At 46.7% G+C, this 17,988-nt stretch overlaps 1 protein-coding gene across 1 annotated transcript in view; it reads right to left on the bottom strand.

Annotated features, from left to right (window-relative positions):
• LOC102577332 (EF-hand calcium-binding domain-containing protein 6) overlaps positions 1 to 17,988 on the bottom strand; it is a 110,130-nt gene that overhangs the window by 69,663 nt on the left and 22,479 nt on the right. The window contains exons 8-11 of the mRNA XM_019481333.2: positions 17,247 to 17,389; positions 13,963 to 14,159; positions 10,827 to 10,934; positions 9,622 to 9,687 (exon numbers count right to left, since the gene is read on the bottom strand). Coding sequence (XP_019336878.1) covers positions 9,622 to 9,687; positions 10,827 to 10,934; positions 13,963 to 14,159; positions 17,247 to 17,389 — 514 coding nt within the window. The remainder of the gene's footprint in view (positions 1 to 9,621; positions 9,688 to 10,826; positions 10,935 to 13,962; positions 14,160 to 17,246; positions 17,390 to 17,988) is intronic.

The raw sequence follows: 17,988 nt of genomic DNA, 5'->3' as shown, positions 1-17,988 counted from the left end.
AAACAGGGGCACTGTAGTAATATCATTAGCAATTGCTACAATAACCATTTAGCACCTGTTGCAACCAGTGCAAATTTAAGCAACTCTGCTTTCCTCACATATGAGTGGGCTCAGGGCAAAGAGCTCAGTCCTGAAAGACTTAGCCTTGTGGTTCATCCAGACTTTTTCTTTGGATAACATATGCAACACTGGATTGGGAAAAGGGGGTATGATTTACTTCTGAAATATGCCTTATCCTGCCTTACTATATTTGAGAATTAAGGAAATATATAAAAAAAGTTTGAAGGAAGCATTCAAGGGAAGACAGGGACTGATAACACATCTACATGGTAATCTGGTATTTTCTCCATTATTAAACTACCAAACGCCTATCTAGCATTACCAGTCCTAGAGCTAGGAAACATACTGAGACTACATTACATCTATTGTGCTTACTGAGGTGGAAATGGAATGAGCCTCTACTAAAGCAGGAGTATTATCTGAACCATGTTTTACTAAATAATGATACCATATGTTTCACTGCACAAGGGTTCCTGCATGCTTTACAAACTTAACCAACATGAACAAATGCAGTAAGCATAGGGATCATGTTATCCATCACTGAAATGCTGTCACCTGAAATTTGGCAACTGTTTAACAAAACACAGCACAACAGAGGACTCACAGAATTCCCTGGGGCACATATTCAAAGGCAGGTGCTACGTTAGCTAGTAGGCTAAGCCCATTTGAACAAGACTGATGCAAAATCCAAAAGACTGGTTAACAGGGAGGTTCATGGAAAATGCTTTGGCAGGAAGCCAGAGCCTTAGCAATGGAGGCACCTGCAAAAATGTTCACATGTGCACATGGCAGAATAAAGGCCTACATTCGCACATGAAAATGTGAAAATTACTACTATTTACCATTTGCTTAACATCTTCAATTTTCTTATGGTATAGAAAAATAAAGGCAGTTCCAAACCCCACACACTTTAAACCAAAAAAATACATCACATAAGTCTAGTCTTGATGGAAAATCCAGAGATAAGTTTTAATGTGCTGTTGTGGTGTCTTTTTAGTCATTTATAAACTCAACTACCTGGTACTCAACTACCTGGTACATGCATACAAACACTGTGGCCACAAAAAAAGTTTTTACTGGCAATCCAACTGCTAGCCCTGAAAATCTGACCCAAAAAGTTCAGAAAAACATATCAGATGGCTTGTACTCTCATCCTTCCCTAATGCAGCATTTTTCCTCAGAGTTCACTTTATCATGGCTTATACCAGGGGTGTCCAACCTTTTTGAATGTGGGGCCGGATCACAAACTTTTTATCACCCAGTGGGCCAGAGAGCCATATTCAAAGACATCACAGGAAGTGGTATCACATCAGGAAGTGATGGCACGTGACCTTTGACACCAATGAAGTTGCAGGGGTTGACATGGTGCTGGTTGACATGGCACGCATGCCTGGGTTGACATGGTGCTGCAGGAGCTGCTTGGCTACAACTGGGTTGATCTGGTGCTGGAGAAGCCGCGGGGCCAGGCTGGGGTTAACCTGGGGCCTGCCCGGCCTGCCGGTGCCATGCCCGGGTTGACACGGTGCTGCAGGACCTGCCTGGGCAGAACCAGGTCGGCACCGGCCAGGAAAAGCAGCATGCAGCTGAAGCCAGCTTCCCATGTGCTGCTGGGGACAGGAGGAGGCCGGCCAGGTCTGCACCAGCCAGCAGAAGTGGCGGAGCTGCGTGCTGCTCGGGACTGACCGGTGCAGGCTCATTCCGTCCTGAGCGGCACACGGCTCCACCGCTGCTTCTGACCAGTGCAGACCCGGCCGGGCTCCTCCCGTCCCCAGTAGCACATGAGAAGCCGCCCCCTCGGGGCCTCGCACGTGGGCGGCCGGGCCTGGAGAGCCACAGTGCCCAGGGGGAGACTGGCCAGGGAAGCAGGCGCCGCCTTGTTGTGGGGCAGGGCAGGGCAGCGGGGCTGTCCTGAAGCAGGTGGGTAAGGAGGCAGGCATGGGCCGGCAGTGCCAGCAGCCACTGCTTGGCCTCCCGCGCGGGGCCGCTCCGGCAGCGCAGGGCACGGGCCTGGGCTCGTGTCTGGGCAGGGAGGCAGGGGCAGGAGCACAAGCGCTCCTGGACATGCATCCTTCCCACCAGTGACCAGCATCCTCCCCGCCAGCGACCGGATGCAGACCCCCATCCTCAGCCGTGCAGGCTACATTATCAGGACCTGAACCACCAAGGAGGCGCTGGACGTAGAGCGCCTCTGGGCCGGGCTCCTCCTGCCTCCCACCCAGCCTGGCTCTGGCAACTGCGCACCTCGCAGCCCTGGCCCAGCCTCGAGGTGCCCCCAGCTCCACATGGGGACTTACCCCATGCCTCTGTCCGCCCCGGTCCGGCCCCGAGGCGCCCCCCACTCTGTGCGGGAACGTACCTCGTGCCTCCATCCACCACACATGTGGGCAGGGTGCAGGCCATGCTGCAGCTCCCCTGCCCACGCGCCGGGGGCAAGGGGCAGCACCAGAGGAGAAGTTGCACGCGCTGTCCCCAGCTCGTCTAATCGGGCGCGGCTGGGGCAGCTCCGTGCCACGCAGCCCTCAGGGCAGCGGTGGCAGGACCTGGCTCACTGATGAGCTCAGCCCCACGGGGGTAAGCAGCTCCCCTCCCCTTGCTGCCAGCTGGGGCCCACGGGCCAGCCCTGCCCACCTTGCCTCGCCTCGCCACTGCCCTGCTGCCGCCACCATGGAGCATGGAGCAGGTGCCTCAGGCCAGATAAAATGGCTTGGTGGGCCGCATGGTGGCCCGCGGGCCGTATGTTGGACGAGCCTGGCTTATACAGTCTAGTTTTAAAATCACTGTAGCAACTGTACTTCCCTTAAGAACCTTCTCTACAGTTTGTACCTGGCAGGTAGTTTGACTTGGCACTGCCTAAATTTCTCCTTTCTTGAATTCATTTACTTAATGAATTTCCCCTTTCTTAAATGTTATTCCCTCGTTTATTCCTCTTCATATGACATAGACCAATTCCTCTTCTTTCTGGTCTTTTGAGACTTAAATACATGAAGGTTGTTTTGTCCCCTGCTTAGCAGTAGCAAAGCTCTCTTATTTTTCCCCATAAGTCACTCCTTCCAGCCACTCTTTTACAAATGCTGTCTGGTTTGTTGCTATTTCTCTGGTAGTGGCACACAGTTTGGCAGCATGCACAGGGATATAACATGCTGCTTAATGTCATCCATTGCCTTTGAGGTTCAAAACTGCATTAGGTATTTTTTTGCCACCATATCACTTTAAGCACCTGCAAAAAGCTTCCATAGATACTGAGTCACCCTGTGTAGGGGTTGTGGAGTTATTCTGGCTAGGCTCATCACATATTAACCCCAACCCAATGAGTGTTAAGAACCTAAATACTTAAAAAAATCATGCCTTAAATATCACATACTTTTTACTAAACAAATATAACCAAAGAACTGAAAAATGCATTCTGCCAGAGTTGTATGAAATGAAAGAGGCTTAAATCCTTTTGTTTCCCTTTGGGCAGAAAACTAACATTTATTATTATACACAATGTGGTATGTGATGAAAAGGAGGCTAAAGTAAAAACCACCAATTTTGTTTCTGTTGTGTCCCTAAAATCAGTCTCAAAAGCAAAATGCTAGAGAGGCTCATACTTCTCCATGAAAATATTAGTAACAGTGCAAGGAAATGATTTATAAACATTCTTTGGGAAATTCAAAGCGCCTTAGTCAGCTGCTCTGACCTAAAAATTATTCATGTTAAAATATCTTTGAAATAATTTTGAATAATGAAAATAAATCTATAAAACTGTCAAACTGTGAACAATTCATGAACAGAAAAAGTACTAAGTATGTCAAATTGAATATGCCAAGTTTATTAATACAATGTTCCTCTCAAAATTATCAGGAGTGGAAACTACAGTGTGTTACAGTCAGTTCAGAGCAGTCTCTAGTAAAAATGAGTTCAGTCTGTGCTTTAAAATGATAGCAGTGAACATACAAATGAGAATTGCACGTAATTACAAGTCCAGGCCCCTATGCTTATCTTAGACCGCTGTTCACTCTACTGTACCTTATTACAGCAGCACAAAACAAGTGGAAAGCCAGCTTATTCAGCAAGTATAGGATGCCCCCGAAGTACAAGAATTTGCAGATAGTGCAGAGAATTCAGAGCTTGCAGAAGAGGACTATGGGCATGAACAGACTGACCCAGCAGAGGGAATGTAACAGAATCAGGGGAGGCAAACCAGCCACAAAGATGTTTCATGTATGATACAGAACACATCTTTGTGGTTGGTTTGTATGTACTTTAAATGGAAGTATAGCATGCCCTTTCCTCATAATCAGCTGATTATCAGTATTGGGACTGAACAGCCCAGGTCTCAAGCTGGGTTGGGGCTGTCTGGAGGTCTGCAAGTGCTGGGCAGAAGGAACCGACTGGCTCCCCCACTCAGCAAGTTTAAAACCATGTACCAGTATCCCCATCACTTCTCTTCCAAAACTAAACTTTCAGCAAAAATTGTTAATGCTTTGTAATTATTTTATCCACTTTTTAAAATCAATCTATTGAGTGAGAGGCAAGGGTTTTTGTGGGTGATATCTTTATTAACATTTACCATGTTTCAGTTTAAAATAACCCTGATTTTTGGAAGTTACACATTTTCACAATGCTTTTAAAAATTACATTGGTACAAATTTTGACTAAAATATTGAAACAATTTTTCACTAAAATACCATTAAAATTAGTGAAAATTGTAAAATGGGTCCATTTCAAATCCCAGGAAATAGAAAGTGTTGACATTCTTGTAAAATATTTTTCTGGTTGTTTGAGCACTGTATTCAGACTATTACATGCTCTGACAAAATCTTTGTTAACTTCGAACAATGCTTTTTAAGTGAGTGACCTCATTGATTGTAGTATCTGAACACTTACAGTCAAGACAGTAAATAATTCTTAATTCCTAATATTCCTTAATAGTGTTAAGGTTCCACAGTATACCCAACAGAAATGTTGAGTCTTGGGTCTTGATTCTCCACACCCTTATACTAGCTTTACACTAAGGACATTGTCGTACCTTATGCTGTGAGCCGCACAAATGTTGATCAGTGTTGTGGTAGCTTAGAGTCTGGAGCAGTGTCACACCCTTAGTCTAGAAACCTTCTCTGACTGTCCACCACCTTCACAGCTGTGACTTACCACTAGACGCCTGGTGAGCCAGGACAGGCATCTATCCCTGCTCCCTAGAATATAGGGCTTGCCAGAGTCCACCTGGGTCTGGGGGCTCTTTGGGACTGGCCACAATTTTCCCCCACTTCCACGGGCTTGGACTGGGGGTGTGGGGTCTGAGACAGGGTCCGGCAGTGGCCACCAACTCAGACAGGCTCAGAGGTGATGAGAAAAGGTGCCCAGGGCCACCATTCCTTGCAAGAGGGCTAGAAGCTAGGGGAAACAGAAAAGCTGAGGCTCCACTCCACTAAGCAGCTGGGGGGGAGCCCAATCCAGCCCCCATCCTTGCTTCCTCCCCCATTCCCACCTGCCCCCCCATGAGCCTCACTCCCAGACAGCTCTGTGCCCTATTGGTCTGTGCTGTGTCCACACAGAATCAGGGGTGGGAGAATGGCCACTACAGCCTGGGATACTGGAGGACTTCAACATGAGTGGCACATCTGTGGGGAGTGGCCACATATTCATGGAACAGGAGCTGAATTGTGAGGATTAGATATAATCCTGCCCTGAAGCAGCATAATTTTGAGCCACATAACAAGTGCTTTAAGACACTTTAAGACAATCTGGGGAGAGCTCCAGGAGTCACCCAAAATTACTGTGTAACAAGGCTCTAATCCACTAAAGTCAGTGAGAGTGAACCCAGTATAACAGAGTGGAAAAACAAGCACATTAGCCTCTTCTGAGGTTCTAATAAAATCTTAAAACTGAGAGCTGTGCGGGCCAGGTGCGAACCCACGGCCCTTCGTCGCGCTGCACGCGGGCTGTGGCCAGCAGCCCGGGCACGCCGGGTCAGAGAGGGTGGGCGCCGAGCTAGAATTAGGCACAGACATGTAACGGTTGATTTTAAGATTGTTTACTTACACCGGGATGGTCGCGGTGCAGGCTGAAAACTTGCTTGAGTTGCGGTTACAAACAGAAAGAACACGAACAATCACATGGAGTTTGCTAGGCTCCACGCAGACAGAACTATGGATGTCCAGGACAAGTGCACCTCAAAACTCGTCGATACGTCTTATGAAAGGTTACCGCTCGAAGACAGGAAGAGGTGGGCGGTGGATCAGGCCGCCAAACTCCTCTGAGTCCCACACAGGGTTTCTATGACCCTGCCATGTACCCAGAGTCCCCACGAGATGGATGTGGAGTCCTCTTCGGCTTGGGCGGAAACCGCTCAAGCCTCTTATACGGCTAGCCGGCCAATCACTAGCTGCCATGTGGGAATAATTTAGCACTAGCCAATAGCGGGGAACAAATTTGCATTCGAAGAGCGGGAACTCTTTGCACCGTGCATTTCTGTGCTGCAAAGAAAATGCACCCTGCAAAGACAACTGCAAAGTGGCGGAAACTCTCTCCTTTGCACGCGGGTTCTCTGTGCAGCAAAACTCCACCGTGCAATGAAGCTGTAATCCCATGGGGATAATTCTAGTGCCGAAGCACACACAAAATCAGACCTTTGGGTCATGACAAGAGCAAATTGCCAGTATAAAATACATAAGGGAAAATTCCGAAATCTTGACCCAACCCAAACTCCTCTCTACTATTTGTTTCAAGGACTGATGGAAGTACTTGGGCAGTCAGTGAAGTGTGCATGGTGTGTACACAGAGGCAAAGATTTCTCTGACGACTGGAAGTTTAACTGCAGTGCAAATAGATGCAGTTTTCCTTTTGTTTGAACTTTATAATCTATATCGAGCTTTATCTCATTTCCTTCCACTATTTAACAGCATCATTTAATTAAATGCATTCAATTAAGATATTTATTGAACTAAAAAATATTTAAAGTAAAGTACATGCCAGTACTGCTGAAGAGTCATCATATAATTACAGCCTTATTCAGCATTCTTTACCTTCTCCTCACTTAAGCCACAACTTTTGCTGAAACCAGAGTGCAGCCAAACATTTGTAAGCAACTTAATTGCTCCCCTAACCAAAGTGTGCTCTGCCATCTAGTGGCAAAGATGTCACAATGTTATTTAAATGGTAAAACTGCATGAAACCCTTTGTACATGTTATTGTGTTCATTTAAAAAAAACAATTATGGGGAGATGGCAAGATACCAACAGTGACAGTTATAGTATAAACATTTAGGAGGTGCTTTGATTTCTGTAAATCCTTTAAATCCTCCTATAAAAAAATCCTTCTATAAAATCCAGGAAAGCTTTGGCTTCTATAATGAGTATAATAACTGGTGGCAGCAGCTTCAGCTGAACGTTCTTGGAGAAGGGATTGTGCACAATCAGTTTAAAGGCACAGACCTGACATATTTGTTTAGCTGGGTTTATGATGCCAGGGGGAAGGTGACTAAACAGCGATGAAGGACTTTAATCACCTGCTAAAGTTGGTGAGGGGAATCATTTGACAAAGGGACTGGAGGTTATAAAAGAAATTGTCTCTCTCCAGTTACTTCAGAATGAGAGGAAAGAGACCAGAAACAGAAAGGTGACTACAGGATATAAAGTAGACTCCATATTCTTCAATAGCAGGGGTAAAGAGGAGAGGAGAGATCTGGACTTCTAAAAGGACTCTGACAAATGCCAAAACAATGACCTTGACCAACGATAAAATGAAGGCAAGGAAATGTGTGCAGGCGTGTTATTGTTTTTTTCTTGGATCTGTACTTTTCTTGAATTAGTAAAGAGTGATTGGTTTGGAAACCTTTATAAAATGTGTTTGATGTACTTCAGCTATCATGGGATCCCAAAGAAAAGAATAACGCAGGCTGCCCATAAGGTGGGTGATCTGGAAAAGCAGGCTGGAGCACCTTGGAGGGTCAGAATTGGTCCCATGGGCCTAGGGCAGTTGAACTGTGAGATCCCATTTCCATTAACAAAGAATCTATATCAGGGTTGGGCAAAATACGGCCTGTGAGCCAGATCCAACCCGCAAGGCCATTCTATCCATCCCGCAGGGCTCCTAAAAAATTTGGAAAATTAATATTTCTCTGCCCTTGGTTTCTGTCAAAAATGGCCATGGGGGCTGCGAGCGCCTGCAGTGTGGGTCACCGGCCATGGGAGGAGGGGCCGCTTCCCCCCCATGTTCAGCTTTCTCCCGGGCTCTTTCCCTGCATGGAGAAAAGCTGCTCCTCGCCCACCCCATGCCCGGCGCACCATGCTGCAGGCACTCGCAGCCCACACGGGGCTGTCCGGAGCAGGCACAGGCAGCCCCAGGTGGGCTGTGAGCAGGTGCAGCACGAGGCGCCAGCCATGGGGCAGGCGAGGGGCCACTTTTCCCTGTACTCAGCACCAGTTTCTTCCCTGCCAGCGAGCAGGGGGTCAGGGCTGTGTGCTGCCCACTGCCTGTACCGTGGGGCTGGGGGCACTGGGTGTGAGCAGGGGAGAGCCAGTGGGAGCACAGGGCCCACACTGGTGTCCTGAGGCCAGTGACGGCAGGGCCCAGAGCAGGGTGGCAGGAGCGCGGGGTCCCAGCTGGCAGGGGCTCTATGGAGCCGGGCCAGCTCCCCGCTCCCCTGCTGGTGCAGCCCAATCTGGCTCCACAGACCCCTGCCAGCCTGTGCCCCACTTTGGGCCCCACCAGTGCTGGCCCTAAGACATGGGTCCCAAGACATTGAGACATTGGTCCCAAGATGGTGACCAGGGGGCAGGGCACCTGTCAAGAGGTGGGGCACCTGTCAAGGGTCCGGGCTACCCATGCGGCCCTGAACAGCCTACCAAAACTGGGTAAGGGGCCCTCTGCTCAAAATAATTGCCCATCCCTGACCTATATTCTCCAAGTGTGCCAGAGGGGGTATGGCAAGCAACAGTGCTGCAGTCTACCCAGAACTTCAAAGGTTCACAGAGCTCATGCAGTGAGCCAGAACAGCAACCTGGTAAGGATCTAAGTGGAAGGGAGAAGGTACCAGAGCAAATAGTCTATTATGGCCAGTTAAAAGCCAGCTCTTGTGAGATGCAGAATGCCCTCACTCCCACCAACAACAGAAGCTGAAGGTGATTAGCACCTAGTAAGATCAGGCCTTTGCTTTCTAATTTCCATTTGTTATTGGTGTAAGTCGCTCTGCCCACTTTTCTTTATAGTGGCAGTTTTACAGTAATGCAAATCCACTAAAAAAACACTGGAAGTGAACTGGCCTAATCCAGAGTGGAAATGTAGCCTGGGTTTTTTTTTATTTAATAATCCCAGTTTTTGCCTCTAGAAATATCAGACTGTACTTCTCTGTACAACTCTACTTTGCAAATGAAAAAAACCAGCTGGATAGTCCATTGTTTTTCTGTCTTTTCAAACCTTTGGTTATTTGACATGGCATCACTGGCAATGCAATACAGCTGTATGCAGTGGCAGGTAATGTGGAAAAATGTGCTTTAAAAGAACATTCCTTTAAAATAAAAATTCATCTACCATATACTTGTTATCTGCACAAGGGGAACAAAAGGAAGTTATTCTTACCTGCTCTCAATTGCTGCACGAAACTCCTGCTGACTAATGATTTCTTTCTCCAGCTTGTCAATTTTTCTGAGAAATACATAAAAATGGATCAGACTTGATGATGGTCATAAAACATGTCCTGCTGCATATTTAAAACAAGGCATTCCTTGGTTAGTAAAAGAGCACAGCTAGAATGTGATTTTTTACCTCATGCTTCATGGCTCAAAAAGAAGACCCAGGTGCATTCTAAAGATTTTTCTCTATGTTACCCTTTTGGTTTCAATATTCCCACCTTTTTTGTGTGGATAACAGCAAATCCCAACCATTCTCCTATGGGCACAGGGTCTGTTTGTAACTGCAACTAAATCCACAGGTGATCAAGAGCCATGCTTGGCACCTGAAAGAGCAAGGGGGCATAAGCCACTCCTGGGACTCCGGGTACAAGTTTTAGCAGCCTGAGAGCACCAATGTCAAGGACTGTCAGAACATGGAACACTCTGGCCAAAGGCCATCACAGCTGCTAAACCTCCCAGTGGTTCCCCAACCAGGGGCATCCCCTACTGGCTGTTTAAGCCAGCTTTCTGTCACCTTTAACTCTGCAGGAGAAGCACAAAATTGAAAAAAGGGAGAGGGAAGTTCTGGCCATTATGGGGTGCATATTGTTTGTCTGGTTTAATAGGGACCAAAAGCATCCAGAATGTGGCAGAATCAGGGTTTACAGAGCAACTTGCAGTAAAAAAAATAGGCAGGAAAGTCCTTCAGGGGCCCCAAAATGCTAACTATGAAATTGTTAAATAAATTAATATTGGTCATTTGCAGACAGGCAGATTCACTTTTCTGACAGCCAGGTCAACAATAATGCTCCCCTTTTAATAAGAGGGAGATAAAGGAGGGGATTTCTGCTATATTAAAAGATGCCGGTTACATTCTGGGAGTCTCACTTGTGCTTCAGTGCTGCAAAGAGACCAGCCAGGGCAGAACTTTGTGCACACAGAGAGTCCTGTGACATCAGGTGGGACTGTCTGATGGGGTCTGTGAAGATCTACTGCTTGGAAGGAGCACTTTCTGAAACTTCACCTCTAGAGAAGACGCGCTTTCTTTCATTCTGAATTTGTATGCCTGATTGATGTGAATTCTGTTTTAGTACCATTAATCGTTCCAACTCACACTGCTTATAAGCATAACAGAAAGAAAAGTAAAAAAGTCAAAAGTTCCTGGACACTTACTGGAACGTGGTCAAGAGTGAAAGGAAATCAGACTGAAATAAATTTGCCAGTTTGACTTCAATTGCAGTCACAGTGGAAGCTGAGCTGATACTCTCTTCCCAGTGAAATCTACAAAGGAGAACATTTTAAAATCAGGAGTTAAATCAAATATTATTCACCCCTATTCTACTTTACCAGCACCTCCAGGTTCTTATGCTGCAGACAGATGTAGGTCAACATTTTTTTAGTGGAATAGCTTTCTGACAGAAGAAAAACATTCCCCAAGTGACTAGCAGTCCAGCTCCGTGGTCTGCCTAAGGAACTGGATGACTAACTTGCCTGGATGTGAGACTGATATCAAAGGATTCCAGAGCTGAGAAACAAACTCCACTCCAGGTGGGAAGGGAGGTTAGAGTGGTCATATCAAGCTGTAGGAAAAAAACAAGCAGGGCTTTTACAACTCAAGGTAAGCTTGCTGGTTTGGCTCCCAGGGAAAGAAAACAAAGATCTTCATGCTTACAAAGAGTATTTGCTCTAGAAAGCATCAAGAGAAAACAAAGTGTATAGCTACACAATGCAGTGCAACGCTACATAGGTACCAGTGCCAGCTGTACACAGTACAGGATGTATCTACACGAGATGTTTGCTGCAGTTGCCTAATTAGCTCTGCAGTAAATGTCTCGGTGTCTACACGTGCGGCCCTATTAGGCCACGGAAAACTAATAAACTCTGAAGCAGGTTAGTATTTGTAAACACAAGTACTAACCTGCTGCAGAGCTGTTTTTTTTTTGTATACAGCAGCAAATGTGTAGACACTGATGGGGCTGGAGAGGGCATGAGGGTGCTTCAGTGCAGGGGCTGCCTACCAGCTAGCCCCACATTGGAGTACCCTCGTGACCCAGCCAGCCCCTCTACAGCACTTTGAGCCAGATTGCAGGAGCCCTGGACTGGCAGGCTGACTCCAAGAACCACTGTAATTAAAGTGCCTCAGTGTCTCATGGATCAGTGTCCCCATGCTTTAAAATGGCAGCAGGGGTGCTTGAACTAAAGCTTGTTCAACAAGCTTTAGTTCAAGCACCCCCACCACCATTTTGAAGTGCAAGGATGCTGATAGACAAGAAAAGGGAGGCTGCTGGAGCATTGTAATTGCCACACTCCAGCAGACTCAATTAATTACAGTGCATTGGAGCAGCCTCTGTGCTCATGTACAGGCACCTATACTTCCTGCCAATAGGGCGATGTTGTGCCAGGACTGAGGGTCCAGACCATGACCCCAGCCTATCAAAAACACATCACCCTGGGGTTTGCCTACAGGTACAAGGGCTAAATTTCTACCCCCACCCAGTGTTCCAGCACAGGACACTTCAAATGTTTGCCCTGCATCTCAGAACATGACAGTGCATCTCTGAGCATTTACACCAACTTCAGATGAATCTGAAGTAAGAAGCAAAAAGCCCAGGTGCTTGTAACCAAGAAAATGAATAGGTCTATGAAAACACGATAAAAACAATAATAAAATCTGGTAGCTCCTTCCACTGGGCCTCCCAACACAACTTCTCTTAGCATGTAAGATCTGTAGGGCAGTGTTTCTCAACCTGTGGGTCATCAGGACCCAAAAGTGGGTCGCAAGAATATATGAAAGGTTCACAAACTTTAAAAATGAATTATCCTTTAAAGGAGTAAAACATGGGAAACTCTGGCTTTTCCCTTGCAGGCTGGCAGAGTTCCTGCCTGTGAAGGGCTGCTTGGGGGTCCCCATGCCTCACATACAGCACCCCACCTCACACACTGGGGTGCTGGGGCCTTGGGCCAGGGGGTTGGGACTGAGGGGCACTGGGTCGGCACTGGACATTTATGTTTACAAATGGGTTCTGGTACAAAAATGTTGAAAACCACTGATCTAGGGCACAGCCTACCTTGCACAGCACTGAGGTGACAAACAACAAGAGTGACAGTATTGGCCACATTATGTTATTGCAAATGGTAGCAAATAGAAACTTATTAAAAGGAAACAAACATAGAAAGACATTAAAAGGAAAATAGCACTAAGTGTTCCTGAAAGACCGTCACCATTTCAATCAAATTAGCACTGCATTAACAAAGTGGATGAAACTATGTATTTATTTATATATTGCTACTCTTCTAGTCACACTTTATTAATGTTCATTCAAATGTTGTGGTTGGCTTTAAAGCTTCTGTGATACTGAACTCTAACAGCAGAGGGCAGAACAGCTTTGTAAGGTTGCTCAGATTGTCAAGAAAGCCTTTCCAAAGACTTGCAGTGTGCATAGTTTTAGTGTTTATCTAAAGGGTTATTCCAGGTTACTTGTGCTGCTTGCAGATCTGACACTCAGAGGCCCTGTCCCATGATAGGTATCTCCAGTGTTCCAAGCTGTGCAGACTGCAGAAGGCATGGATCTGGCACTGCTCCCAGCTGATCTATTCAGGGGAAAAGTCATTCTGCTTCAGAAGGCCAATGCTAAAATAAACCTGTGCTTGCTGAAGAGCTGCTCAAGAAAAGTCAGCCCCTAGAAATGTGTCTCTCTCCCCCGTGCTATCATGGCCCTTGATGGTCTGTCTTCTCCCACCTCCACATAAACTGGAATCCATGCAGCACTAGGTTTAGAATAACCCCTAGCTCTGAGTGTCAACCACTAAAACAAGGTGCCCTGCCTTGGGCCAGGGGCTAATTCCTAAAACAAACAGATGCACAAAGGAGACCTTTTCCTCTGACTGGAAGACTCATTTCTTTTGGAGAGGGATAACCTGTCCTAATTCTGATGGCCACTTCTTATAGGGTAGGTTCAGGTGAAAGGGTATGCTGGTACATTGTTGGCTGCCCAGGGGGCAGGAACAATGCTCTGACAGAAATACAGCCTTTCAGCCTCTTAGTCCTTCCCAGGCTGACATAATCAACAAAGGGGAAAGCCTCCACTGCACAAAGTACTCCATAAAAATTAGGTGAGGTGTCCACAGACGCACAGGGGAAGAAGCATAAGGGAGCCAGAGAGGCTGCTTTTACTTGATAAGGACATGAGTTGAAATTTCACTTTTGTCACCTTAGACTTAATTTTTACTGACAATAGGTGCAGCTCTACTGAAGCTATGTAATCAAAAGGAAAAAGCTGTAACAAATGAGCAAAGATTTTATACAAACTTGTGCCTGGGATTAGAGAGAATTTTTTGTGTGATCCCTCTGTCACTGCGATCCTGGAAGTGTCTAAGAAGATCAAAGTAACTGATCCCATTCTGACTGTTTTCAAGGCCACATCTTGCCAGGAAGAGGTTAAAATGCTCCTTTTTGAGATGCATATCAAATTTCTGTAGGACTGACAGGAAAGTTTCTTTGTTCACCTTCCAAAAAAAAGTAAAATAATTTAATCAGACTTCCCTTACTAATTAAAATGAACTTCAATAAGAACAGTCTGTGATGACCTTTGTCATCTGATTCTGGCCTGGTTCCTGGTTTTAAACTGCTGAGTCAATGCTCTAGAGTCACATTCTGCCTCATTTTCTCATAATATGTGAAATCTTGGTCTCATCTAAGCCAACAGAATTTTACAATTGCTTCAAGATTGTTGTAGATACTTTTCTTTCATCCAAACAAGCTGAAACACAATCACCTCTCTATAGTCTGGCTCTACAAGCAGTCCACATCAGTCACCTTGGGATGTGCTCTCTCCTTCACCATGGGCCTTTTACCTCCTGCAGACTCATTCCCAGAAGAATTTTCCCCAGGAGCTGACTTTATAAAGGGCAACTCACACTGTCCTGTTAGGATACAGTGGCGCATAAGGAGTGGAGTCAAGGACAAAAGAGATGGGTCTGGGATGGGAGGGGATAAGCTAGCGATGCTGTGCACTGAAGATATCATAGACATCACGGCTATTCCCAGGCAGGTTGAGACAGGCCTCCTCTACATGTTATAGGTATTGCACAATTAGCTGGTTAATTGTGCAGTTAACTGTAACCAGCTACGCATTCAAAGTATAAACAGTCACACCATAAAAAGCGCCAACCAGTTATAAAGTTAGACCTTAAAAATGTGTAACTTTATAGATAGATGGTACCATCCAGCTTTAACTTGCACATGTACCAGGGTTTCTTCTGCAGTTGGGAGCCCTGTCAGCTGACCGGGCTCCCAGCTGCAGGGGTACTCCATGCCCAGCCAGGGCTGGGAGTCCCACAATTGACGGCACTCTCAGCCCCAGCAGCTGCCAACTCTGAGTCCTGCAGCTGCAGACTCTGGGTCCTGGCAGTGCCCCACAGTTGTCCTGATGCAGAGTCCCACTGCTGCAAGTGCTGTGTCCCAGCAGCATGCCTCCTGGTGCTGAGACCCACCTGGTGTCCACCAGCTGAGAAGCATGGCTGTGATCTCCCAGTCCCAGGACTTTATGAAACCCCTGGGGCCATAGGCGGATTAATGGACGGGCCAGCTGGGCACAAGCACAGGGGCCTCTACCAGTTCAGGGTCCCAGGATCCTCACCAGGAAAGTGAAAGCCGCAGTTTTAAACTCAGCACCCATTTTTGTTGTGCTAGGAGGGCCTTGGGGGCTATATCCCCTCAAAATTCAACTCAGCCTCCTGCAGCCACCCCTCCAGTGCTGCCACCTGCCTGCAGAGACATGACATGGCACTCCCGGCCCAGCCCAGCTGAGCATGGCCCTCTGCATCTGTGTGACTGCATGGGACAGCTGGGTAGCAGCTCCCCGCAGGTAAGTGTAATAGAGGCTGAGCAGGGAGCTAGACTGAGCTGCATGCAATTCAAGGGGCAAGATAGGAGGACGGCTCCATCTATATGATTGAGAGTGGGGGAGGAGGGAGGTCCTGTGAAGGGAAAATGTGTGTGCGTGTGTGTCTGTCTGTGCATCTGTTCATGTGTGTGCATCTGGGTGTGTGTCTGTTCCTGGCAGGGAGAGTGTGTTTGTGTCTGTGTCCATGTGCAGAGCGTGACAGTAGCGTGCACATGCCTGTGTGTGTGTGCATGCCTGTGTGTGTGCATGTGTATGTGTGTATGTTCAGCAGGGGCCGGGGCATTCTACTCTGTGGTCCCCAGGAGCAGATTGGGCAGAGGGGGGAATAAACCCCATCCCTGCCCCCTCTGCCTCAGGGGCCATGCCATCTGGCCATGCCCCTGCCCCCGCCACTGCAGCAGCAAGGGGGGGAGCAGTAGACAGACCCCCCCAGCCTGGGTCCATGGGGGGGATGGGGTAAGTTCAACCCCCTCCCTGGCCAGTTCACTTCAGGCGGCTGCCAAGGCCACATCCCCACTGCTGGAGCAGCGAGCAATGCCTGACAGGTTCCATGCTGGTGGGACAGGGGAGAGAGGGGAAATAAACTGCTTCCTTGCCCCCTTCACCTTAGGGGGGCCAGCATTTGCCCACACCCCTGCCCCTCCTCTGCCTGCTCCGGCTAGGGAGCAAAGGGGCAAGGCCAGCCCTGCTCCACAGGAGCAGACACCCTGGCACAGGGCTTCAGAGCATGCTGGGATGCTGTGGGACTCTAGTTTAACTTAAACCAGGAAGGGATCTGGGACAGAAGTTTCATAACCCTGTTTGAGATCAATCAGTTAAGTCTGATAATATCAACCAGGTTTATCTCGAACTGGTTTCAGCCATTTTGATATTGGTTTATGTGCACTGAACTTATGTTCTGTTACAGGTTTAAACCAGTTTCTGCCCACTTAAGCCGGTTTATGTGTAACTTCTGTCCCTAGCCTAAGGGTGTTTATACACATGCTCCAAAAGTTGTGGGGGGCGGGAAGGGCGCTTTAATCAGAGCAGTTCTGAGAGCCACTTCAATTAAAGTGCCCAGAATGTCACATGTCTCAGTGCCCGTGCTGAAAAATGGCGGTGGGGGCGCTTTAACTAAAGCTCATTTGGTGAGCTTTAGTTAAAGCATCTCCACCACCATGTTTCAGCATGGGGATGCTGATATACATGACGCTGCAGCCTGCTGGAGCATGGTAATTACAACACATTGGAGCAGCCTCACTGCATATGTATAGACACCCTAAGGTGCTACCCTGCTCTGTTTTAGGCTCTTGAAGTTATACCAATGTTTACACTGGCTTCTACAGCAGCCCTGAATCTAGGAGTCATAGAAGTGCCTTAAAGCCATCTCGTCTCTGCTTTCTTGGTTACTTCTCTTAGAAGAACAGATGAAAATTACACCAAATGATTTAAATAATGGCAGAATTTTGGCCCACAATAATGTACAGAACCTGCAGGGCTCAATTGCTGTTTGGTCTTCTCTCTGTATAATCTATCTGATGAAAATGCTTGCCCTGCTTTTCAACATATCTGCTATTCAAATTGCTAGTTATTAACACCTATTAATGTCTTATTAGAAAAATATCATTGCATCCCACACACCACTTCAGCAGCACTTGCTGTGTACCTCCCTCTTTGCTGCAGTTTCACAGACAAGAAAGCATCTTACCTTGCCTGTTTTTTGTGAATCATATTTTTCAAACTCTTCTTTCATGCTTCTTGCCCCTTCTCTGAATTTATCTTTCAGCCACCTTTCTATGCCTAGGGAAGCTCTATGTTCCTGCTCCACTTTTGAAATTTCTCGGTTTTGTCCTTTGGATATGGCACAGAAAGAGAAGTTTTAATGTTATTTAATATTAATAAAATTAAGAACAGTCAATGTGGTGGCAAAGGTAACAGGGCTTTTGTGCACCAAAACTGAATAGAAGGATTCAAAAGATGAGAACACAGTTACAACTATCAGAGGTCCAGTTACTGAACAATCTTTCTGCCAAAACTCTGGAAACGGGTTGGTAGGATCTGCCCTAACAGAATGAGTGCCAGGACCCCAGTAAAACCCCTCCTGTCCCCCAGATTCAATTCTTTCTCTGAATGTGACTAAGCTTGAAATATTTACTTGACACCTCATCTTTATAGCCTGCTGCATTGTAGTATTTTAAACATATTGTAGTCATTTTTAAATATAAAAATAAAAAGTAAACCCAAACAACTGGAGATTTGCCTCTTGAAATATCTCTATGGTATCATCAGCAGTCAACTGCCCTGCTTTTCTGATTTAGACAGCTTTATCCACTAGTCCATGAACAACTGTCCCTGGAATACTGGATTGCTTACGAAATGTCCATTGTATATGCACAAGCCACAAAGTTTCACAAATTTCCCTTAAAAATAAAACAAGGAATGAACAACAG

This window comes from Alligator mississippiensis, chromosome 2, assembly GCF_030867095.1.
Source record: "Alligator mississippiensis isolate rAllMis1 chromosome 2, rAllMis1, whole genome shotgun sequence".
Taxonomy (NCBI): Eukaryota; Metazoa; Chordata; order Crocodylia; family Alligatoridae; genus Alligator; species Alligator mississippiensis.
The sequence above is the reverse complement of the archived record's forward strand: the minus strand, read 5'-3'. Positions and strand labels throughout refer to the sequence as shown.